General features: G+C 35.3%; 1 protein-coding gene across 1 annotated transcript in view; it reads right to left on the bottom strand.

The window, feature by feature from the left end:
- Window positions 1–27150, bottom strand: part of LOC129220403 (WAP four-disulfide core domain protein 1-like) — a 62680-nt gene that overhangs the window by 10912 nt on the left and 24618 nt on the right. Inside the window, exons 2-5 of the mRNA XM_054854818.1 lie at window positions 12336–12537; window positions 10971–11027; window positions 6177–6326; window positions 1530–1583 (exon numbers count right to left, since the gene is read on the bottom strand). Of these exons, the coding sequence (XP_054710793.1) occupies window positions 1530–1583; window positions 6177–6326; window positions 10971–11027; window positions 12336–12537 (463 nt within the window). The remainder of the gene's footprint in view (window positions 1–1529; window positions 1584–6176; window positions 6327–10970; window positions 11028–12335; window positions 12538–27150) is intronic.

Below are 27150 nucleotides of genomic sequence, written 5' to 3'. Positions count from 1 at the left end.
TCGCTTCCAGGTTAGGTTTAGCCCTACTATGGAGCAATAGCACTGAAGAAAGGAAGATTTTGATAACTCACATAGGGTTACTATAAATCAGCAGGGTTACTAAAATAAAATTATTTACGCCAAAAATGAGACGACAGCGCCAGATTCCCCATTATCGAAATATCCCTTGAAGAAATTTGATGCTTGCTTCAGAGAAGCCTTCATTAAAAACTATCATTACAATTACTATTAATGTTACTGTTATAGGGCACCAAAGTTTTATAACAATGAGTTTCATATTGTCGCGTAGATGAAGATAGCGAAGACAATGTAAAAGCCAAATGAAGCGAATGCTCGTTAGTCTCAACTCGAGATCTTTATTCAGAACCACGAATGAACGTTACATCTACTTATACACAACTTGAGAAAGTGCTGGAACTTTCCAGCCTTGGAAAGATACAGAAATTAATAGAAGATTCGAGAAAATACGGGAAACAGTAGAAACGAAATTTTAGTAAAATTCACTTTGTCCTAGTCAGGATTTGAACTGGGGTCGCTCGTGTGGGAGGCGAGAATTCTACCACTGAGCCACCGTTATCCACGGATGAAAAGTGCGAACTTCGCTACAAAATCATTTAATAGGGAAATTGCATAAAATTTACTGTTTTTTGCTCATAACTTTTTTTCTAAAGAACAAATATGGTCAAACAAAGTAATGGGACCTAAGTTGAGCCATCCCCTATCCATTAAAGAAAGAATAATCAAAATCGGTTCACTAGGTGAGACGCTATGAGTGGACAAAAAAAAAAAAAAAAAAAAAAAAAACATACATACGGTATGAATTGATAACCGCCTCCTTTTTGAAGTCGGTTAACAAGTTAAACGATTCTTCGGCGGGTTTTCCGTTCGCCTTTGTTGATCGGTTGAAAGTTTTAGTTCGGATTTGTTCCACGTTCCACGCATGCGTCAAGAAGCTGTATTTTGTACTTCGAAAACAAGGAACAAGTTTTATATAGCTTCAGCTTTAATCTGATAACAAATAATTAGCGTAATATAATAAGAGCTAAAAATTATCCTACACTTAACTGCATTCATACGATGAACGAAAATTGGAATTGGTGCGGTACTGCAGTTTTACTTATATTGTGCTTGCGTTAAAACTTTTTTGAAAAAATGAGTAAGCTTTTCGACGATATCAGATAACTGCCGTTGGCGGAAGAATTCTGTTTTTTTTTTCAGAAACATTTCCGTTACATCAAAAAAGGTTTCAGATTTCTTTTCTTTTTTACAGTGATAGCAGCAATGAACATTCATTTAGTTGGAGGGAAAATACGAGTTTCTTCTTAGTTTTGAACCAGTTTTCAGTGGTAAATAGTTCAACGAAAATTTGTTCTCTTTATAAATATTAAAACAACAAGTTAGTTTATTCTCGTCGTCATGGCAATCTGAAAAATCAGAAAAATATCAACTTTGGTCAAATGAAGGTAATAAGCAATTCGTGATCGCTCAAAAAAAAAAAAAAAAAAAAAAAAAAAAAAAAAAACACTCACCTGTTTGTTTTCTGGTGTTTTCTTTCAAGATCGAATCTTCCTCGGTCCCAAACTCTAAAATAAAAATGGCATCTGTCAGATATTAATCGCATCCCAATTTGTAACAACACCTAATAATTAACGAACAATGGATTTTTTTTTAGTTTGCTCTAATGTCTCTCTAAGCTAAGTCCAGGTGTTCGAGTCCGGGGCTTTTAAAAAGTAAAAGAAAAAAAAACACCATTTATGAATGCATAAAATACACCGCCAGCTCAGTTATTCCATTTGTTTTTGCAGTTTCGTGCTTTTTGGCACTCATCAGCCCGGAATAGGAAGTAACTGAGCTGGAGGCGGAAAACCTCTTACAGGAGACAAGAGAGCCAAACAAACTGGTAGCTAATGTAGAATTAACACACCTTTTCCGCCTTCAGCTCAGTCACTTTCCTATGCCGGGCTAATGAGAGCTAAAAAGCACGAAACTGCAGTTCTCGGATGGAATAACTGAGCTGACGGTGTATTTTATGTATTTCTGCCTTAACCCTGGCTTAGGGCGGTAATTTACTGCAAAAAAACACCATTAATGAATTTACATATTTATTTTACGCTTTTAATTTCTTGCGGCAATGTTGCCTGAAAAGTGCTTGAGAAGTTTTACAAGAAAGTATAGTCTTAAAGGAAGTGATACTCGAAACCAAATATTTTTGTAGTAAAAAAAGTGGAATATTCTTTCAGAACAGGTAACGAAAGATGATATAAAAATTACGGGATTGTCGTTTAAATGTTTTCGTCAAAACACTTAGTATGTTTTTTAAATTAGATTATTTTTCCGTCTCGGATTTTGAGGGATTGTTTTCGGTACCTACCAGGGTTGGCAAAAACCCGGGTTTTTTTAAAAAAGCCCATGGACCCAGGGTTTTTTGGGTTTTTTAAATAAAACCCAAAAAAACCCAACTGAAGCTGGGTTTTTTAAAAGAAATGTGGGTTTTTTTTGTCTTTTTTTAGGGGAAAGGTGGGGTACTCGTAGCATATTGTAGCATAAGTATATGGACAAAGCACAAAAATTGTCTTGATGAAAAAAGCTGGAAAATTCAGCGTTTTCTGAAGAAAGGTATAAAAGACGACAAAATTCAAGAAGGGTGAAGTTTCAGATTTTTTTAGTTTCCATGATTACCAACAGTTAAGGCAAAGTTACTTCTTGAGTGATAAAATCTATTGTTTATTTTTTTGTTTTTAATTTCGACATTTTTTTTTTTTTTTTTTTTTTGTATTTTACTTTATTGTATTTCATTTTGTTATGCAAAACTACTGTAGAACCTCAAGTAGTTTAAATCCCTTTTTACTGAATTCCAGCTTGATCAAGACATTTCTTTGAATTTTATGTTGCCTGTTTTTCTATTTCTGTGTACAGAGTAAGAAATATTAAACTTTTTCGTAAGATAATGAAAATACTGTACATCCTGTTCTGTTTTCTGTCGACCGTTTGAAAAATCTGTTAATTTCTAAAAAATATACCTTGTTTATTCGAGTTTTGTGACGTGTTGGTTTGCAGAAAATAATTCACAAGAGAGCCTTTTAGCTAAAGTAGTATCCTTTGTACAATCTGCAAATATTGAGAAAATCTGACGTGACAGGACTTAGTCAAGATAATTTGAGTTCCTTATTGACCAGTTAAAGGAAAAAAGTTAAATATATTTATTTAAAATCTTTGAAGCATTTTTTAATGCCCTTAAGAGTTAAGAAATACTATTAAAGTTCAAAATTCATTTTTATGTCCATTGCCTATTGTGAAGAAGAAATAAAAAAGAAGTTTAAATTGTAAAAGTATTTAAATTAATTATATTTAAAAAAAAAGTTCTCAGAAAATTTTAAAAAACCCAAAAGTGGGCTAAATAATGGGTTTTTTTTAAATGGGTTTTTTCAAAAAAACCCATTGGGTCCAACCCAATTGGGTCCAATCCGGCCAACCCTGGTACCTACCCTAGTAAGGATTTCATTACTATATATGGAATACGATTGGATCTTAGGTTAAAAAAAAAAAAAAAAAGAAGTGAGTACGCGTTTTAGCAAAAGAAAAATGTTCAAAAATACTTTAGGGATCGAGGGAATTTAGGAGTGATTTTCATTATATCAATGGACTTCCTTAAATTCTGAGCATGGGTATCAACGTGCGGGTTTAGCTAACGACCAAACGACACGACCTTGAGGGTCATGGATTAGGACAAAATTCCAGCTATAGGTCCATTCCCTCTTGGTATGAGCGCAAATAAAGCGGTTTGACTGCATAGGCCCTGGTTTGGCTGCAACGAGGGTCCAAAGTTGATAGTTTGGCCCCAGAGATGCAATGGCTTTTCCATTGGAATTTCAAACTTCGACACTATGTTCGATCTCCCAACACCTTTGGCATCTTTTGTTAGTCAATTGAGTATGAGGGAGAACACGTATCTATTTATGGGCACTATCTAAGTTATTTGAAAAGTCGAAACGATCTTTTTTCTCTCTCTGTGTGTGTGTGTGTGCCACGTGCAATAAATCAGTGCCTTTTCTCCTCTCCCATTTTTTGCTTATTAATGTGGGATATCTTTGACAGCAGACGATAAATATCCAGTTAAAGTGAATGTTTTTATTAGCAAACGATAAATACTTTTTACTAGCAGACGATTAACATAAAGCGAAAATAATTAGTTTCATTTGCAAACTATAGATATCCTGTAACTATGTTATTTTGGCTTCAAGTTATTGAAATTAAAAGTAGCAGCAAATTAAAATTTGAGAACCGCTTACTAAAAATTAGTATATATCATAATTAATTCAAAGGTAAACATGCAAATGGCTCATACTGCAGTACAGTAGCAGAAAAAAGGATAAAAAGGGTAATTTCAAAGGAAACTTCATTGCATCCTGGGTACAAATTAACAACTTTGGACCCCCGTTTTAGCCGAACTAGGGCCTATGCAGTCAAACCGCTTTACCTGTGCTCATACGTAGTGGGAATGGACCTATACCTAGAATTTTGTTCAAATCCGTGACCCTCAAGGTCGTGCCATTTGGTAGCAAGCTTATAACTTAGTGTTGTAGCCAAAAGCGAAGATTGGGGGGAGGGGTTGCAGCGACCCTAATCTCGATTTGCGCCACTGTTAGAATTAATACAACAATGTTTTCTTCAAATACATTAACCTCTGGAAAATTTAATGTTGCAGCTTGTCCCCCCTCCCTTTTTTTTTTTTTTTAAAATGTTCGCATGCTATAGTCATTCTATTCGTTGTATTAAATTTATTCATACGGTTAATATATGTTGTCACCTTTCTTTATCTCTTGTCTGTGAATTTGCATGTAACAACGTTTTACAAAGAAACAAACATTCAAACCTTCGCCACGAAACAACGGATCGTAAACCATACCTAGTTTCCGAACCAATGTGCAGTGATTTTTGAAGCTAGGACTATTGTTTTTGATTAATCTACATTTCTTCTCCTCCAAAGAGAGATTCAATAAGAATTAACTTCCTTAGAATATCGTTCTTCAAAAGCTTGCTGCTAACAATTACGAAGATATGCCAGCAATATTTTAGTTGGTAGAATGAATATGTGATTGTTTCAAATGATGAATAAATCACAAAATTATCGGAGGGGGGAAGAGGGATCTGCCTGCTGTTCCGAGCAAGAAGGAAGTAAATCAAAAACTTAAAGCATTAATTGCGCGAAGTACTTGAATTTAACAAGTATTTATTTGATATTTTCAAAAGGATTTTCAGATTCTCTGTGTTTTTTAATTGGTTTTTATTTTATAGAATGGTGCGCATAAGCAACTGCTGTAATATATATATACATATATATAAATAAATAAATTTAAAAAGAAGACGAAAAAGAAGTCATGCGATAAGTAGTTTTTAAAACATTTTTTTTAAATGTATGCACAACAGAGAAAACAGAACCGACGTTCGGCGCATTACTTCAAAAGGCATACGGTCCGGTGTCGTATTTGAAACTATGGTGATAATTAGTCCTAGTGAATCTACGAGTTATATGACAAACATTCTAAGAGTCAAACAACCATGCATACAATGGTTCTTAGAAGTGCTGCGTACTTCTCTACATGAGCGCTCTACATGAAAACGTAGTTTCCGGACAACCAGGGCTCGATTCTGGTCATGGGAGGAATCCATCATTTTTCCTATGCTGTGGGGTAACCCTTAGGCTTCAAAGTAAAAGGTAGGTAGTTGTTGGAGGAATGTTTCAATTCAGGAATTAATGTATCATCTGGATACATTTATCCTAGCCTTTTAGAATTGCACTATCAACACAGAGAGTGGTAGCCAACTCCCCTGGATAAAAGATGGAATTCTCTAAGAGAGCTTTCCAGAAAAGGATTGGCTGAACAAGAAACCACAGCGTAAAATTCTGAGAAGATATCAATATAAAGGAATGTTGGTAGCGAAAATTGGACTAGAATAGCAATTGGATGTCGACTTAAAGGGGTTCCTGCAAATGTGTGTCAAGTTAGCGAGGTTTTCGCCCATTGGAATTAGCATTGGGCCGACCCAAAAGGAAAATTAATGTCGAGTTACCGAACTTTCACTGTATTTATAAATTGCCGTGTTTTTTCAAGGATTGATTTCTCATTTCAAGATTTCCTAAAGTTGTGCCGAACGCGTACCAATACAATACTTACTCCTCTGCTCTTGAGGCTGTGGTACGCAGATTCCTGTTCCTGGCCTGCCCTGGAGCGGATCTCCGGGCTCTTCGATGCGGCAGACGTATCCTTTAGGGCAGCCCACAGGCTCCGAAGGGGCAGGACGAGGGGACGTCGTGCAATGCAGCACTAAATGATAACAGAGCGTTCAAAAAATAATAATTTAAAAGAAGAAAAGGTTGCAAACTGAAATTACTCAAATTAGGTTTGAGATATTCCCATAAGTACACATTAGAAAAACATGGAAAATGAGAAAAAATATGCGTTGACAATCCCATATTTGGAGCAGAAATCAAGACAAGGGACTTTTTCTTGTCCCCAGTGGCGAGCAGAAGCAAATTCGTTAGTCGCCACTCCTCTTTTTCTAGTCACTACTTTTTTATGTGAACCAAAATAAGCAACTACACAACAAGTGGGCTTCTAATTGGTACTAAAACACAAAAATTATCAGTTTAAATAGAGCTCGAGTGACGAATCTAGGGTGGAGCAAACTTTGGCGCTTCCCGAGGACGGCAATTTCTGGAGGTGGCTAATTCACCCTATTTAGGTTTTTCGATGGAACTCGACGTACAAATGTGAAAGAAGTTGAGCAAGGGTGGCAATTTCTACTTTTTGGCTCGATAAATAGTAGATCCGTCACTGTAAAACTCAGTGCAGCAGTTTAATGGCATTAACATTGTTGATAGTACGGTGGGGGATAGGGGAAAAAGTGATAGGTTTTCGAACGATACTAATATTTCTAGTCGCCAAATTTTTTATGTACTCGCCACTTGGAAATCGCTAACCTTGATTTTTATTTTGAAGACGTAAAGAACCAGTTGATGCGTAACAAAAATTTTCTCACTTATAAAGCACACAAGTGTAGTCTGACCAGTGAATGAACAGTTAAGTGCAATTTTATTTTCAGAAATTCAAAACATCATTAAAAAATGTAGCATTTGGTATGTGACACTTGACACCCTCAGAGACCACCTGCACCTACCAATTACTTGGTTTATCGGTTTTAAATGCTCAGATAAATCTGAGCAAGTGGGTTTCTGAGGAACTTTATTTAATTACATAAAAATACAGGAAAAATACATTGTTATCTGTTACAATTTTGATTTGCTTTTGACAAAAATTTTGGTAATTTAGCGTTATTATATGTAATAAAGTAGACAAATCCAATGCATAAAAGCTTTACAATGATAAATTAGACATAAACCACATTAGAGAGTTGTTGCGTTACAGAAGATAACGTGTTAAAGTGTAGAAAAAACCCTGAATTTAAACGGTATCTTTGGTATGTGACAGCAAAACCCTCTTTATTGAGATGTATTATTATTTTCTATTAAACTCAGGACTTGTGTGGTTTTACTGCAGGTTTTTAGTGATGAAGCAAACCAGTAAATGAACATACTGGAGGTATTGAAAAAAAAAATAAAAGAGGAAAAAAAAATCAGCGATGTACGGGGACGCTCTTTCTTATTCCACGGGCAATTACTTCTCGTAGAGAGTGAGTGCTTTCTGTTGAAATTCAACGGAAAAGGATGAGATTCCTCTCAATTGCGCGTGGGCTCTTGCTACCATTTAGTAAGAAGAGAGAGAGAGGGGGGGGGGGGGAACGTTTGTTCGCTGCTACGTACTTAGATCTTATTAAAGCCCACTTGAGAAAATGAGAAACGATTTCCCGATCAAGTGCTGAGTGACAGATGCTTATTTTTTGTGACATGACGGCACATGAGTAGTGTTTTTAAAAAATGTTATTTCCGCTCAATAATAAAATGAAGTTGAGTTCAAAGTAATTTTTTGTTCTTTAAATGGAAAAACAAATTATTATTATTATTGCTTTTTAAGTCTTCAGCCGTACACAACACGATTCTGTGCGGCAGTGGCACTCAACTTTTTTTTTCACTTGACGGCCGCACCTCATATGCAGATGAATCTCATGGGTCAGAACACATACAAAAGTAAAATAGCTTCAATTTTTTTCTAGATAACATGGGAAAACACGGAAAAAGAAATTACAAACCAAAAATAGTTGTTACACTACCCAACACCAAAAATATATCCGGCTCAAAAATAGCCATTTCTGACGTATATTTTGCCTCGCTAAATACGAAAATAACCATAAAAAGTTGAGATTAGGTCTAGTTTTCAAGATACAGATCTAACTGGGGTACTGAAATCTCACTAATGTCCCCCCCCCCCTAATCCCATAGAAACATTTCCCATGAAACTGACCGTCTTCTAAGCTTCGACCCCTCGTATTGTTGGGCCGATAACCCCATAGTGTAGTTAGGTACAATGCGTTGTGTTATAATTTGGTGGACTTTTGGACTGTAGAATATAGTAGAAATAATAGTTGGATTCATTATAGCACATTGAATATTTATTAAATAAAACAGTGCATATACAATCCTAATCTAAGCTTAGACATTTATAGTCAGAAGTTAAACATTAATACTCAAAACATTAAGGATTTCAAAAATTAAATACATCATGATTCTGCTCTCCAAAGGAGTTAAACTTTAATCTACTTGTTTGAATGAAGTAGTGGGAAGTGGGAGCTAGTATAGTACGTACCAAAATTTCGGTCCTTTCTCCATTAAGTAATCCAAAGGTACTCGCGGGAGCGCGTTTCTATCATGACTCCGGACAAAACGTCTCGGAGAAAACCAGAGCTCGGAAAAGCTCTTCTGTCCTCAAAACTCTATCTTCTCTCCTCTCGAGAAATCCTAACTCCCCATTTTATACCGGGGGATGCAGTTCCCTGATCGGGACACATTCTCTGAGGATCATAGTTCAAACATCTGGAGACCCAGCTTCCAGGGAAAATCCTATGCTTTATGGGATACGGAGTGTCGCAAAGTGTAAGAATGGAATTTTGTTATTCCCAAGTCTTCTATTTTATGAGTCCAGAAATGTCAGAGGTTTCAGAAGTTATATTCTGAAGCTGTGACTCGGGGACGGGAAAATGTTTGAAATCTCCGAAAGAAGCTAACCCCTTTTGACCCAACGCGAGTGTCGCAAAGAGAGGAAATTGCCTTTCTGAATTCCAAGTGTCGTTTACTCAAAACAAGCGATGGGAAAACTTTCCCGCCAAAATGTGTTTACTTCTAACTCTCTATTTTATGAGATGCAACTGTTAGCAGAATGGGGGAGAATGTCCTTTTCCAGGCATTTGGGGCAGAAGATCAAAATCGGGCCCCACAGTATGAATTGAAAATCTAACTACATAAAACCCAAATGGACTTCAAGAAATTTTAATTCCGCGGAGAGAAATGCCCAAAATGAGCCTCTAGTAGATACACCCCTTTCTGCTTCCACCTAGGGGTACCCACCCCCTAAGAGCAAGACCCCTTTAGATATCGTGGAGACCCCCCGAAAAAAGTAAAAATTACCCCTCAAAACAACCCCCTAAAAATTTCAATGGCGCAATCTGCGCCATGACTCCCTTAGGTTTACATCCCTGCTTCCACTCATGCTCATATGAAGAACTACATGAAAACTGAACGAAGATGGTTTTCCAATAAATTAGTGGGAAATTTCCAAGATATATTGAAAATAAGCTTAAGAAGAGAATTTTTAATGACTCTTCATGTGGCACACAATTATGCAGATCATTTTTTTAATAAAAATTTAGGAAGGGAAGAGAAAAGCACATTGAAAGCCTCTAAGGGTATTTCACAAGTATTTCTAAGCAGGAGAGAAGACGATAACAAATACAATTGGTCAAATAACTCCTATAAAATTCTATGACGATTGATGCAATATACGTTTTTGAAACTCCATTTCCTCCACTTCCACCGAGATATTTTACCAAAAAACTATGGAGCAGAGAGGGATGAGCATAGGAGAAGATCTCACCAAGAATGGATCGCAGATATCAGGGTCATTGAGCTGAGGTAATGCTCTAAAAATACTGGTGGACTATTACAAGAAACAAGGTGTCCAACAAAGGACTCCTTGATTTCAAACTTAAATATTTCGAAAACAAAGGACGATAGTGGAATAAAATAAATGGTATGCTCATTGTGAAACCCATAAAAAATCATATACAGGTACTTGGAAATTAGTTTAATAAAATTGCCAACAGGAGGCGCTGCACGCTGTAATTGCAGTAGAAGTCTATATAAATGGTGCTGCAAAGAGGTTAGTTTTTTCAGCAGTAGTTTAAACTCACAGATATGCTTATAAATACGCTAGAAATTATCGTCCAACCTCTTCGCAGCATTATTTATGGGAACTTTTATTGCAATTACAGCGAGCAGTGCCACCTTTTGGCAATTTTTTGAACAAATTTCCAAGTTCTTGCATATGATTTTTGTGGGTTTCACAATAGACATACCGTTTATTTTATTCCAATATCGTCCTTTGTTTTCGAGATATTTAATTTTGTAACCAGGGAGTCTTGCTGGACACCCTGTACGATCCTTCTTTGACATACAAGAAGCAATCGAAAATAAAGCGTTTACAGCAACAGGCTAAAAGCAACCGCTGCTTTCTGAAAAACAAACATCTTTTAACGAAACAGTACCTATTTAATTATTTACAAGCACAGGACTTTTTTTCTTTTAAAATTTACATTCAAATCACTGGGTGGTTATGGTTCATCCTTCTCCTGTGGGCTTTTGGATATCTTGAAAATAAGAGTTAATAAAGAAAAATCATTTACACATTCATTTTTTTTCGACTCAAAATTATTAAGAATTGACTAATTAGAACCAGGATGCGGATAAAAAGTTCAGTTTTGTTGCGTCGTGTTTTATTACCACACGCTACATTACTCACCTGCTGTTCCTTCTTTTCGAACCGGCGGAGCCTCTGGTTCTTGATCCCAATCGATCACTGAAAAAAATATTTACTTTGATTTATTTATTTATTGCCATTGTCAGTGCAAACTCTTCAAAATGAGCAATTTTGTAATCATAAGCTAGTGTAATGAGGTCATTCGGAATCATTCTTCTATATCTTTCTTATGAATACATGTTACTTAAGAATTATAACATCTACCAAGATGTAGAATCTTGGCGGCGCTTCAATTTTATGTCATATCACATCCATATTGGCACGATTTGGTGTGTTGGCAACAGTTGATATGAAACAAAGCCACTGAATATAAAAGCTTACAGTAGAAAAATAATCAGAAACCTTCCTGTAAAATAATGGGTAGCTAACGCGCCTAATTTCTGCTAATAGCAGAAATGTTTCCCGGTAAAAGTCAAGAAACTTCCAGAAATTATCCTGGAACCTCCCTGAAGAACTCAGAAACCTTCTCAATAAAAGCTAGTCACGTTTCTGAGATAAATCAAGAATTTTCCAAGAAAACAGATCTGTTTATAACAATAGTTTGGAACCTTTCTAATTTACCAGGCAGTCTCCTAAAGCATTTTAGCAAAATACGGCAGAATTTCAAGCTAATGCCAAACAGCTAATTTGCGTGCAACTCTTGAAAAGCTACGGTATAATCCAGCCAGCGACAGTATAGACGCTTGTCAAGAAAAACACCTCTCCCTTAGTGCGACTGGCACCAAAATACGAATCACCAACTGTTGACCCTAAAGTTCACCTGAATACCAATAATTGGTTGATTCCTGGCACTATCGGTGTCATTGAAAAACTAGCACTTTTGTGTTAAAAAAATTAAAAAATCGAAGGACTTTGGTTTGATATGTGGATTTAGAAATGTTAATAGTTTAGAAATAAAATTACAACAACATGTTGATCTATTTCAATAAATTCTGCTTACATTTATTATTGCTATCATTGTTGTAGTTATTACTACAATTGGTTATTTTTTAAATTTATTTTTTACTTTTGCAGCAAGGTACATATCTATTTGAGAAATTTCACGTTGGGGCGAAAATATAAAATATTATAATGAATAAACTGAGTAAGAGAACATTGAAAAATAAAATAATGAAATAAATTAATCAGCAAATATTTAAATTGAGAGAGAGAAAAAAGGAAAATGCGTACAAAAACACATTACACTAAAATAGAAACAAATTACGTAAACACACGGATAGAACACGAAATCAAAGGCAGAAAATCAGTTTTCCTGAGCAAAGGAGTAAACTGGAACATAATATACTATGGTAAGACATATTTTTTACTAAAATATTCTCTAAATTTGATAATAAAAAAAATGTATACCAGGTGCGGGATCCATTCTTTCCATGCAGCTAAGAACGCATCCATTGAAGCAACAGCTCTGGTTCCGACGCTGGCAGTCGGTGTCGTCTTTGCAGACAGTGGCTCTGCACAGATCCCCATCCAGGGGCAGGTGGGGGGCGGGGCACCATCGCATCCAGGCATTCTTTTCCAGCAAGTCCGTCAAGTAGTCCTGGAGTTTGTCCTGGAAAAGACGACGAGCAACTAAGTATTCTAAGCATGCGATATAGTGAGGCTCGGGATTGTTGACGCTCGACCTTGAACGAGTGCACATCAAAACCGGTTGAAAAAGCATGGGTTGCTATTAACAAGCGTTGGCGAAACAAGTACTTTTCGTGAAGCGATGTAGCGTCGTGGTTTGTTTATACTAATAAGAAGTAAATATCTACTGAAAATTGGCGCCTCACGCCTCGATAAGGTGCTGGTTGTGGAAGTCTTGATCTGTAAGGATTTTATTTGCAAAAAGATTTTCCAACCCTGATCCTCATTTCCCTATTATAGGACAATAGGTATGTTATATGAACTTTTAAGGACATTTAAGGTAATGAGAAGCAAAGGGATGTTGTTGATGTTGCTGTTGTCTTGTGCTAGCTAGGCTGACAATTTGAGGGTCCGCTGCTTCACTTTTCCAACTGCACCGTAATTTGGTGTGAAGTCCGACTTCCACAGTACACACAAGTTACAAGGATCCGTTTATAGGGTAGGTAACCATTCACAGCACAACAACACATTCTTACAAAGGAAGGACAAGGACAAGAGAGAGAAAGTACATCCATGCCCAAGCCGGGATTCAAACATGGGACCTCCCCATCGCAGTCAGACTCCTCTGATCACTAGACAAAAGGCCAGTGACAAAATTACTAGTTTGGAGATAACCAGTACAAATAGTAGGCAGGGCCCAATTCCCCAATAGGCAGTGTATGCAGCAGCCTAGGAAAGCAAAATTTTCAGGGGCGGCAAATTTTGATTTAACCACACATTTTTTAAATTAATTTTTTATTCTTGAAAGTAAAATATTTGTATTCTTTCATTTTTCACAGATACAATTTTTTCTTGTCATTTAATAATGATTACTTTCACACAACTTATGAAAATCAAATGTTTTTCAATCATGGTAATTGATCAACGTAAAGTGAAGACGAAAAGAGGGTGTCAATTTCAGAAAGTGTCGTTGCGTATATCCAGAAGTCGGAACAGGATTGGAGTTATACTAAGATTTTAGTGCTATACTTAAGTTTATTCTTTACTGGTTTCTTGAGTGATTGAAGATTATTTTCTTTTTTAAATTATTAATATTTTAAAATTGTTTTCTGTTAATGGTTAAGTCTCGGAGGTAAATAAAAATGAGTGACGAGTGAAAAAGGCTGAATGATTTCAAATAAAGGAAACATGTTAAATTAAAAACCGAAAAACAAAAAGGAGTCATCAAAAATTATTTTAAATACGATATGTTTTTTTTTTCAAACGGGCAGTTTTTAAAAGCGGAAACTTTAGACTCTGTGCAAAGTAATCCAGTTACAATTTACAAATGAAATACCATTGAACAGTGAGGAGTGGTAAGAACACAAGAGAGTGAACGTAATAACAGAGGAAATTATTTAAATCGTTGACTGGTAGATGGGGGGGGGGGGGGGGGGAAACAGGATGAAGAGGCTGCTGTATATAAAGATGAAAACTGATAAATGGTTAACGCACAAGACATTAAAGTTCAGTGATCATCAAAGATTCAGCGATATAGATATTAAATAATTAAGCTAGGTTTGATTTCGAAAAACAGTTTTGATCAAAAGAGCACTAATACGTAACTTTAAAAAAAAAAAAAAAAAGGAAAAGAATTCACATTCGGAATGTAATCGTGTTTTTTCCCCTTCTTTTAAATTCAAAATGTCTTTTTGAACAAACGATGACAAATAATGAAGCAACAAAGAAGTTAGTAATTATTTTTTTTCTGAAAATAAAGATACTGTCTTAAGTGAAACTACTAATATGCTTAGCATTCGAGAAAAATCTCGGTTACTCTTTATCTCACCATTTTCTACCATTATATTTTCCCTTTATAGGTCTAACTCAAATCTATACATAGAGTAAAGACATTACATAGTGAGGCCCCGCTATATTAAGAAATTGAAGCCGGAAGTTGCACCGCTGTATCCCAAGACCCTTAGCTTCTTGCAAAGTATCTTGAGATATAGCCCAGTAAATTTAGGATTTTTTGCACCACAAATTTATAATTAAGAAATATTTTCAGAATTAGTTCCTCATAGCATGTAGAGTAAATCCTAAAAAGTCCCCTAAGATCCCATGTCAGCTTCCGTCCAAAATGGCGGATCAAAGATGGCCGCCTATTACTTTTTGCTTTCCTTATAACTCAGGCAAAAATGAAGATTTTTCAGTTCTAAAAAAACCTGTATGCTCTAAAAGTAATACTGTTTCGATCTATACCCTAAAAAACCCAACAAAATAGTTCAAACAATCGTTTTTACATCAAAAACTAAAATTTCTATATTCTACGTAATATGCAGCAGAACAAATAAGCTACTAAAATGAACAAAATTTATGGTATTCTTTTTTAATATAAACTGCAAAATGATCGATATATTCCATTTATTGAATAATCAAGTAATTTGTATTCCATTTCTGAAAGAAATCTTGCTATTTCTAGCGTTGCGAGTATGATAAGAGGAAAAAAAGTGAACTTATGATGAATTTTCAAAACAATTGCAGAATATCATTTTGTTAGCACATTAAAAGCTGTCAGATAATATCTTTTCGAAAAGCATGTAAAATATATAAAGAAAAAATAGTAATGTCAGTAAAAATCTAGAAAAAAAAAAAAAAAACAGCTTCAACATTCAATATCATAATTTTCATCTTCGAAACTCTACATAGAAATTGAATTTTTACATGTTTCACCTAATAATGATAAACAATGCATGCAAAACTTAGAACATTAACGGTCTGCGTTTTCATTGGCATTTAGATCAGTCTCGCATAACTACTGTTAATTTGTAGTCACAAAACATTAAATGCGAAATTTCTTCGGATGCTTCGGGAAGTAACAAAAGCGTTGTGAACAGTCCACCTTCTTTCATAACACATCCCCATTTAATTGGATTCATGTTTTTTCTAAGCCACTGTTGTACGTTTGGCTAAACACAAAATAGATGCTGTGAATCAACTGCAGTTGTGGGTGGAAGAGTTTGCCAAGCTTTAACTTTTTTAAGAAAGAGTTTTGGTTACTTAATTATTATAGAGGTTGTATCGTAAGGTGTCTAGAGAATTAAGTGTTACTTCCACCAAAAAGATGTTTCAGCAACATTTCCACAATCTGGATGACCTTTTCTGGATGGATCAAGCTGAAAACTACTGAGCTGTGAGATCAGAGAATTCAGTTTGAGATTTTCCTTTAGCAACTTGAAAGCTCAAGATTTACCTTTTCTGAATATAGTTGACGTGGAGTCGGAGTCACATCCAGTGGCTGAGTGGAGCAAAAGAAGAGGATCCTTAGGCTTCTTGTACCTTCAATATATTGTAACATTTTTCTTTGTATTACAATTGGTTTGGGGGTAAAAAAACAGTGATGTTTCTGACATACCACTTTCACTTAGAATCGAGATCAGATCTGTACCTATTCCTATGACTGGTCTGGAGCGTGTTCTGGCATGTTTTTATTGCAATTGAGCAAATTAATACATTGGCTTCCTTATCCACTTGTACAACAGTCATTCCTCCTAATCGGAAGTATAGTATTCTATCATAATTTCAATTAATTTTGATTTGTTCTCAGAATTCCGCAAAAAGTTAGTCTATAAATTCGTTCCCAATACATTTTCTTCAAAAAGCATTAGTCTCAGACATTTTCGACATTATTATCTGATAGCAGGTGGACCTCTCCTCTGCCTTGGAGCAAGAAATTATACTAGTCGCCCTAGTAGGTGCTAAGCCTACCTAGGATCTCAAACTTTAAGCGCGATTTACTCGAAATTTTAAATAGTTCACTTACATTCCTTTGCTTCTCACTACTTCATTTGTGAATGTGTTTTTAGCTGCACTCATTTTATTTTGTTCTTAGTTTTGCATTTCTTCAGATTGTTTTTGTAAAAAATTTGATGTTTTGCTTTTTTTTCTTTACATGATCTTTGTTTCTTTTTGTTTAATAAATCATTATTTATTTATTGTTTGCTCTTCACTTTGTCTAATTGTTTTTTTAGCCAAATTGTTCACATAGATACACACACAAACACATTACCCCCTGCCACCGAAAAAAAATTAAGGGAAAGGTTTGCACAAAAGGTAGCGTTCCCTGTTTTTACAAAATGAAGGAGAAAAAAAGGTTTTTATAAATGACCGTATGCCTTGCGTGGGTGCCAAACGCAAGCAAGAAAAAAAAATTATCTCCCCAACGAACATTAGTACCGTCATATCCGCGCAAGCATAAACTCAGCAGCTTTTAATGAGCTGTAAACATTCTCTTCACGGCATCATAACCGAAACCGAAGCGTCAATAAATCCGTCCTCCTGCAGACAGGAGCGCAATTCTTCCTCCACACATGCAACCCTTCATCCGCGGAAATAGAAGATGCGTGAATCATCAGCTGCCTCATAATAAAAAACCGCATTTCCCAGATAGTGAAATTGGAGGAATCTTGCGACGCTCATCATAACTCCATTATCTGATCTCTCACTTCTGCTTCTTTTGTGTGTAAATTGGTTGGAATGGTCGGTTCCAACGGTTGAATGCTAAATTTTGAGGAATGGAAGCAATCTGTTTTGATAGAGCTTGTTTATCAGCGTGTTTTGGCACACGATTTTTTTTTTACATATTTCATTCTTTTCTGCGTGTGTTTCTTTTTACCGAAGTGACATGTTATTATCCTCCTACTCTTCCGATTAAAGTTTGATACAGTAGGGGAGACTGGGGTAAAGGCGGTCACTATGATTTCTTGTAAAGTGAATAACTCAGATTTAAACTGATTGGTGCTACCATTTCACGGCAGTTTATAGGTATACTATTGAAGCGTTGGCGATCTTGCCAGTCATTTGCCCGTAGTGTATGAAATACTATTTTGGCTTTTCGCCATATAAGAAAAATAATAGTTTAATCCCCTATTAGCTCTTACTGTTTACCTTTCTTGGAACGAGACTGATATCATAAGAACAAGGTAAGCCATACTGTTGTATCACAAAGTGTTTTATTAACGTTTTATGCATTGCTATTTGTTTTTTTAGCAGTTGGCTGAAAACATGCGGTTGGGGTAATGGCGGCGCCTGCTGAGAGATATTTATGTGACATGAGATCTAGAAAGTAAAATTAACTTGAGCTTTTAAAAGCTCATAAACTTATGTAAACATTTTGGCATGATCTGGCCGTCTGTATGTATGTATGTGCGGATTTGCGTATGTATGTCGCATAACTCAAGAACGGTAAGTCCTAGAAGGCTGAAATTTGGTACGTAGACTCTTAGTACGTAGACTCCTAAAAATCGCAAAAAAAGTTTTAGAGGTTTTTAAATTAATATCTTCGTTAATTAATGTCATCAATATATGCAACCTAGCTAAGAACACTCTCGATCAACTCTCCTTTCGAACATTTTTTTTTTATTTTTAAAATCGGTCCATCCGTTTAGACGCTAGAGTGCCACAGACAGACACACAGATACATAGACACGTTAAACTTATAAACCCCTTCCTTTGTGTCTCGGGGGTTAAAAATAAAAAAGAGGTTTGAGAAAAGGGGGGGGGGGGAGGATTTGCACCATTAAACTTGGGGGGGGGATAGGCACCCCTGTATGTGGGTGTATATGTAAATTCCGCAAAAACAATAACATGAAAAAGAGACATTGAGACAGTTATTTTTTGGAACTGAACAGAGATCAAAAAGAAGAAAAAAAGCAACTCTGATAAATTTTTATAACATTTTCACCAGCTCGTTTTTTTTTTTTTTTTTTTTGGCGTGCACTCGCTTATAACTAGTGATTTTCCGGATATCCCCCCCCCCGTTTATTTGTACCCCCCCCCCGTTGCAAAAAGGAAGGGGAAATAAGTTTTAAAAGTGTGTATCAGTATGTCTTTTTGTGGCATCATAGCTCCTAAACAGATGAACTGATTTTGATAGTTCAGTTTTCGTTCAAAAGGTGACTTTATCGAAAGTGTTCTTTCTTGGCTTCGTTTTTGTAGAACTTTAATTACCGGAGATATTAATTAAAAACCGACTTAACGTTTTTCAGAATTATGGTAGTAAAAATTAACCCGTACGTTAAAAATGTTGACCCTAATTGAAAGAACGAAGTTTTCTGCGTTTGATATTTATTTTAAACTTCCAACTTATATACAGTAAGAGCTGTAATCTTGTTAAGTAAATTTTAAATGCAATTCTAAGCCTTTATACGCGTGATTGGTAGCAATTTCATAATCGGAAGATAAGGAGAAAAAGCTCAATGATTTAAAATTTTTACCTGCTATCAGTTCTTATTTGTTAACAAATGTGTGTTCTGATCCGCGAAATTCATCTTAATATGAGGTCGGCTCTCTGAGACATGTTTTGTTTTTTTAATTTTTAATTTAATATTGGTTTTTGTTAATGATTTGGGGTTTCTGTTATTCTTCATTTTTGTTTTTCTCGGCAGCCTTCAAAAAAAGTGAGGCTAAATTCTGTTTGTAAAGGTGGTAGTAAGTTCGTAATTACTCCGACCGGGGCTGGTCGGAGTAAGTTCGGTGGAATGGGTCAGCACTGAATTTATGCTGAAATAAAATGAGAAAAATTATTTCTATCCTGTCCAGTAGCAGTTTTACACTCTTGCTCCCGTATTCTACATCTACCGAGTAAGCTAGAAATAATTTTTCACATTCCATCTAAGCATTAACGCAGCGCTGACCCATTCCTTACAACTCTCCCTCAATTTTAACGGAAATTTCTTTAAAGAGTAAATCATAGTCTTGATTTACTCTTATATTTTTGCCGCAGTTGACATTTTTTGAAGAAACTGCCATTATTCTGACGGGAATACCTTCCGTAACAAATTTTACACTTGGATAGTTGAATTGGGTAAAAAACATTTGAGATTCGTATCCGTATCTGTATCCGCGGATCTTGACACTAACGATCCGGATCCGTATCCGTATCCGCGGATCTACTTTTTTAACAATCCGGCACATCACTAGTTATAACGAGCAAATATCGCGATCCCTTTTCACTCGTTATTATAAGCGAGTTCGACGGTATTACGCAATAATGTTATGGAAACTATGCAGTTTTATTATCATTGCCGAAAGTTAAGCTTCGCTATACTTTATCACCAAAACTGATGCAATGCGGAAATGGAAATAATCAATCTTTTTAGTTTTCTCATTTCTGATTGCGCACAATTTTCAACACTTGAAAGAAATAAACATGAGAAGAAAGTTAAAAATGCGATTCTTATTCAGGGGTCTCAATGTTTTCATCATTCACGTTGATTCACGGACACTAATTGTCGCAGAAAGCGCAGAAAGTGTATTATGCTATCTTTTAACTAGTGGTTTTCAGTCATCGTTGCTTCTCGGAAACCTCAGAACTGGATGGTTTCACTAGCGATGCAGCTCTGTTTTTTGTTGGTTGCCAACTGATGCTCCAAAAGAACTCTTTTATCATTTTTTGTGACAAATCAATGTAAATTTTAATGCACGTATTTGAGGATAAATGTTGCAAATTAATTTCATAAGCAAACAAAGCAGTATAGTTCAAATATTTACTTTCAAAAATTAATTAATGAATTGAAATGATATTGTAATCGTGTTTATTTTATGCATAAAGTTCTTGAACACAATGTGAACGGATACTGCTGTCGGCGGTTTAGGGGGGAGGGGCTCATGACCCCCATGATACTCCCTTGTATCCGCCACTGGCTATATTGGCCAGATCGGTATTTCGTCGGACTCGTAACCGAAGGGTCCCTAGTTCGATCGGCAGTCGAAGATCCTCCGTGTTCATTAACGGTGATTGGAACATGTCGTTGCCAAAATCCTCCAAGTCAATCAATACCTCTGGGGGGGGGGGGTGCTGGACTAGGGATTGATCGGCTTCTGGTTTAGTGATTAAAAAGAGCTTAAAAGAGCCGTCTTTAAGGCCTCAACCAACCGGTTAAATCACAAATAGTGGTAGCTACGGGGGACCGTGGATTGGGAAGTACCTTTTGAACCACGATTAAGCATTCCACTTAAAGTTTGAATTACTATCCTTAAAGTATTATTATTAATCTAAGTTCCATAAACTAAGTTCTGATTAACAGTAAATATTTTTTCCAACTTCATGAAAGGTTTTTTTTTTTTGCAGAACTAATTTTTTTTATTGTTTTTTCTCGGAAATTTCAGGCATATGCTGCTAGAACATGCGAACTATGTTTGGGAAGCCAAAAAAAAAACTCAAGAGCCAACCCAGTCTGCGGGTTATGGTGATCCTAAAAACCCCTTTGCACGTCTGAAATGGCTGATAATATGAAAGGAATAACACTGTCCTTTTCACCAGCTGTTACACAGTTTCGTTCTAAGAATAGTGGTTCTGATTGCGCAGTAAACAGGAGGCGGAGAAACTCGAACGAATTACTCGAAGTATACTTTCCTAACGAGGCACCCCATCTTGATGTACAAACAGACCTTTGTCTCGTCAACACGCCTGAAAAAATAAATATGTCTGTTTATCTGTCCGGAAGTTCCGAGGAGATGGATTTCTATTAATAGAGCAGCGACATGCGCCTCGGATCAGAGTTAGGGGGAAAAGCAGTTGAAAGGGGAGGGGTGGAGTCGGCATTATGACAACTTGCGAAATCACAATCTTCCCTCAAATGAGGTGACGTTTTAAGCTCTTCCAGAAATCTACAACTGAACTCTTCAAAATGCTAAGCAGTTATAGACGTAACCAGGAACGCCACAACCTTAAATTTTTGGGAAGACAGAAATTCTCAATTTGCTGAGTGGAACTCCAAGTTTCGTCGAATGACGATAATTTTGCTGTATCGTTTGACAAAATTTTCGGAATAAGGAAATTTTTGGGAGGTCACAGTAACCTCCCACTCGGGGTGCCTCATGGGCGCCCATATGCGAAGTTGCAAGGGGGGCTCAGATACTTTCCCTGTGATTTAACTGGATATTTTCGTCGTGGAAACTGATTTCAGGACAGATTAGAGTCATTAAAATTTGACATTTTTAATAACTTATTCATTAATGGCTGGAGAAGAAATGTTTTTACATTTTTGCAAAGAAAAAGTACTAAAAGCAAGGAAATTCTAATTTCAAAAAGGGGGCTCGAGCCCCCCCCCCTTGCCCCCCTATATGGGCACTCTTGGGGTGCCTCTGGATGTAACCAATGAAACTGAGTAGTTTTTGCTGATGTACTATGAAGTAAGAGTGCGATTAGGTAAACAAGTTCTTGTTGTTCGTCGGTAGCGGATTAATGTCGTTTGCCGGATAAATGGAGATTTAGCTTCCTATTCTATAAACCTAATCAGGCTTTAACCCTCAAAAATTGGGTCAAAGATTGTTTGCTAAATTTTAAATGTCTGCATACAATGCAAATGGCTAAAGTTTGGAAAAGGTATATAATTTTTGACACTTCACTATCTTGCCGGTTTGTGCGCTCTTTTAGATAAAAATGTTTATTTTTGATTGCTTTTATATTGACTTTAATTAAATCCCAAGCAAAATGTCGTTCCAAGATTCGACCTCAAAAATAGCTTTATGAAAGAGAAAATTCTGGCCAGTGGCGTAGCTAGACCCGACTTTCGGGGGGGGGGGTTACTTCTTTTATATATATCTATATATATATATATAATTTATATATATATATATATATATATATATAATTTATATATATATATATATATATATATATATATATATATATATATATATATATATATATATATATATATATATATTTATATATATATATATATATATATATATATATATATATAATTTATATATATATATATATATATATATAATTTATATATATATATATATATATATATATATATATATATATATAATTTATATATATATATATATATATATATATATATATATATATATATATATATATAATTTATATATATATATATATATATATATATATATATATATATATATATATATATATATATATATATATATGTGTGTGTGTGTGTGTAATCGCTTGGAATTTTTTCCTTTCTCTTCTCTCTTCTTTTTCTCTTTTTTTTTGAGACTAACTTTTCGGGGGGGGTTTTGTCCTCAAAACCCCCCCCTTAGCTACGCCCCTGATTCTGGCGGTAAAAATCGAAGTTGTAGAATGCAACCATGCCTTGGACACAGAGAAACTGGCTGAAAAAGCAATAATAATAAATAACTGCGATAACCGCCCACGCTGCCACTGTTCGATGACCGATATCTCCAAGCTGTTGACCCCACCCGTCTCGAATCGCAACCCTTCTCTCTGTTTACTTTTTCATGGAAAGAAAGAACTGTCGGGCAGAAGAAAAATGGTTCTTCTCTATCTCTTACATCCTTCTGATGAAGCACTCATTGTTAGAAATGGTGAGTTAACAGAAGTAAAACAAGACTCGGAAAAAAATATCGAACACCAGTGCAGTTACGTCACGGTCTATTGTTTTGAGTCAGTCTACTAAAATACTAAGCATACTATATTTATCAATGTGTGTGTACATTCGCTTGTGTCTTTGTGTGTGTGTGTGAGCGTTAAGGGTGGTCACAAAAAATCGATTTTCGAATTTCTTCCGCGGCACCCCCCTAAAATGTGTCAATGGACTAGAAAACATGATTTGCAAAGTTTCAGCTCAATCCGATAACATTAACACGTGCCGCAAAGAGGCTAAAGTTACAAAAAACAGTGATTTTTAGCAAAAAATCATAGTTTTTCTTCTTTAAAACCATAACTTTTCATCCTAGAAACTTCGTTCTGGTCTCATTTTACAGGAAATTTTATTCTCGTGATGAGTTATCTTATCCATTTTTTAAACAAAATTTAAAGAGTGGTATTGGGCATTTTTCAGGTCAGGTCTTGGGAGATATCATCAATAAGGAATTTTCATGCAAATACCTAAAAGCATTTCAATATTCAATTACATTTATTTGCTCTTTGTTGATTTTAATTTATCCATTAAAAAGGCTTCATTTAGAAGTATTTTAAAAATTAAATGCAACAAATTGCTGATTTAAAATAAAGAACTAAGTAATTCAGGAGAGAAAGCTATGTTAAAATTACAAAAAAAGAAAAGAAAAAATCGAATGCATTTTATTGCTTACACTGTTAAATTATACATCATTACGTCATTACTTTTCATTGAGAAGTTAAAGTGGTAATGGTTTCGATATGATAGATTTTGATGAATGGAAAAATGTGCCTGCATTCGGACATAACTTGTAATAGAAACTGTAGTTAGTTAGAAATCAGTTTTTGCACCTGTTTCAGCTGTGCTACTGACAACACTTAAACTGTTTACTATCTTTTTAACTTTAATATAATATTGGTCTTCACACTATTCATCAAGATCAGTATTTACAAAGTTCGTATCGATTTCGAATCTCTTTAAAATGTTGTATATCTTAAAAAGTTTGAGGAGAAATCAAAACTGGATCGCAGACAATAAACCGTACCTTTCCATAAATATTGTTGATAAACAACCAAATAGTTTCAATACTTTTTATCTTTAAATCGATTAAAGAAAGCCTGAGAAGATATATTTTTAAAGATTATATGAGGCAGTGAGAAGCAAAGGAATGCAATTGCCAAAATTAAAATTTTCGCGATAATCATTACAAATAATAGGGGAACGTCTTCTCTGCTTAGGGACAAGAGATGGTACTAGTAGATCTGGTAGGGGCTGTTATATAGCATCATTTAAAAAAACAGTTCAATGAAAGTCTACCTAGGATCTGCACTTCAAACGCATTTTATAAGGAACTTTAAAAAGTCCACTTACATCCTTTTGCTTTTCACTACGTCATATGGCCTTTGTCATCCATCTTGTGTGATGAATAGCGCCAAGTACTCCAAAAGTAATATTGTTTGGAAAAAGACTCTCTAAATAAGTTAAGCAAAGTGGAATGAACTTCTTATAGGCATCCCTAAGCTGCTACTGTTTTTATTTCTCAAAAAGACAGCTTGGAATTTCACCTTGATTGCTTATTTTGTTTTTAATCTTCTATACTTGCTTTGAATTGCTTCTTATCTATATCATTCATCCTGAAATTCTTGAAAAATATCTTGTTGAGGACTAGTGGACGTACCTACTTTGCAAATCAAAACTCCTTTCAAACCAACTTCTAAGATGTGGTAGCAACAAGCTAAATACAAAAACTTTTTCTGTAACAAACTCTACTCACAAAACGCAGGTTTGTACTGCAGAAAGGAGCCATAAAATGACTTGTCATTTTAACGAAAGCTCTAACAAGTCCTTGTCTAAGAACACAGGCCACTATCCTGGGAATCGTAGTTTTTCCTTTCTCTGGGGGGTCGAAAACCCTTACAAGACTGGGATTTTTAAACTAGTGTTTAGCACTGACCACCGAGGAGGAAAGCAACGTTCCGTATTTATGGCCTCTACAGCTAATTTCATAAGTTTTACATGCAGTTGTTTATTTTGGCTTTGAGTTTTAGAGACATAACTATAGTACAGTAAAATCCTGTTACAGCGAACTTCAAATTACCAGACATTTTCTTCGTTGTAACGGGGTTTTAGTAATGAAATTCAAGCAACGTAATACAAATCAAATCGGAGCTGAAAATTTCTTTCGTTGAAACAGATATTTCGTTGTATCGGTATTCGTTGTAACGGGATTTCACTGCATATATTACTGATAATATTGCTGTTTTTGCTCTGATAGCTTAACATTGTAAGGGGGTTACAACCATTAACTAAAAGAAGCAATACAATTTATATTATAATGATTCGTTCTTTTTACGCGATTTTGGGTATATTACTACGAATTGTCTTGAAAAATCCTGAACAATGTTTAATAAATTTTTACAAGAATTTAGACGGAATTCGACTTAAAGAGAATAAAATTACCTATAAACTGAGACCAGAACGAAGTTTCTAGAATGAATAGTTTTGGTTTTACAGATGAAAAACTGCGATTTTTTGGTAAAAATTGCCATTTTTCGTTACTTGAGCCTCTTTGCGGCACGTGTTAATATCATTGAAATGACTTGAAACTTTGCAAATCACATTTTCTAGTTTATTGGCACATTTTAGGAGGGTGCCACAAAAGATTAGTTGAAAAAAGTTTTTTCCCATGTACCTTGTGACCACCCTAGTGAGCGTCTGTGTAGTGTTTATGTATGTACGTTTGTTTGTACATACGAGCTTTTGTGTATGTATGTGTACACGTTTGCTTTTGTGCAGAGTGCATGTGTGTTTGTGTACATTTGTATGTGTGAACGTTTGTTTGTGTGTGTGCGTGCGTATGATGGTGTACATTAGTGCGTGTGTTGTGTTTATGCGTTTGTTTGTGTGCGTGTGTACCTGGTGTGCGTGTGCGCATTTGTTTGTGTGATTTTTTTTAATTGTGGAAGTTTGTGTCTGCGCGTTTGTATGTAGTGTACTTTTGTGTGAACTGATGATTTTTTTTTTTTGTTATGGTTTTGTTTTAAGTAGCATTGATGGTTAGCAAACATTTTTTTAAACTTATTCCGTGCAATTTATGATTAAGTGAGTGATTGTTTGATCCCCTCTTCCTCCTTTGTTTTTAACCCCCGACACACGGAGGAAGGGGGTTATAAGTTTGACGTGTCTGTGTATCTGTATGTCTGTCTGTGGCACTGTAGCGCCTACACGGATAGACAGATTTTGAAAAAAAAATTTTGTTTGGAAGGAGAGTTGATAGAGAGTGTTCTTAGCTAGGTTGCATCTTTTGATGACATTAATTAACGAAGATATAAATTAAAAACCTCTAAAAGTTTTTTGCGATTTTTACAGTGAAAAAAAACATAGTTAAATTTTTTTTTTTAATTTTATGTCAAAATAAAGAGATTTTTTTTCCGCGTCTGATAGAATGCGTCTGGAACTTCCATGTTTCATAGAATTCGAATTATAACGTTTTTTTAAAGCAGATTTTAATAACGGCTAAGCCTTTATTCACGCGATTGATAGCCGAATTCACTGTTGGCTAACAAGAAAATAAAACACGATGATTTAAAATTTGTTGCCAATTTCTATTTAATAACAAATAAAATACTTGATTACAAATACATTGATTTTTAATAATATAAGGTTTCCAAAAGGATTTTCAATTTTCCCTCTTGATTCTACAGTTGCAACTCAGTCGGAGTTTTTAAAAATTTTTAATTTTTAACCCCCGACACACAAAGGAAGGGAGGTTATAAGTTTGAAGTGTCTGTGTGTCTGTCTGTGGCACTCTAGTGTCTAAACGGATGGACCGATTTTGAAAAAAAAAAAATTCGAAAGGAGAGTTGATCGAGAGTGTCTTTGCTAGGTTGCATCTATGGATGACATTAATTAACGAACATATTAATTAAAAACATCTAAAAAGTTTTTCGCGATTTTCTCAGTGAAAACATAGTTAAACATTTTAAAATTTGATACCAAAATAAAGCGAATATTTTTCCGCGTCTGATAGAATGTGTTTGGAACCTCCATGTTTCATATAATTCGAATTATAACGTTTTTTTTTAACGCAGATTTTAATAACGGCTAAGTCTTTATTCACGCGGTTGATAACCGAATTCATTGTTGACCAACAAGGAAATAAAACCATAGACTAATAATAAGAGTAGACCGAGCTTTCCCAGACTTGCTGA

This window comes from Uloborus diversus, chromosome 4 (genome assembly GCF_026930045.1).
Source record: "Uloborus diversus isolate 005 chromosome 4, Udiv.v.3.1, whole genome shotgun sequence".
NCBI classification, from domain to species: Eukaryota; Metazoa; Arthropoda; class Arachnida; order Araneae; family Uloboridae; genus Uloborus; species Uloborus diversus.
The sequence above is the reverse complement of the archived record's forward strand: the minus strand, read 5'-3'. Positions and strand labels throughout refer to the sequence as shown.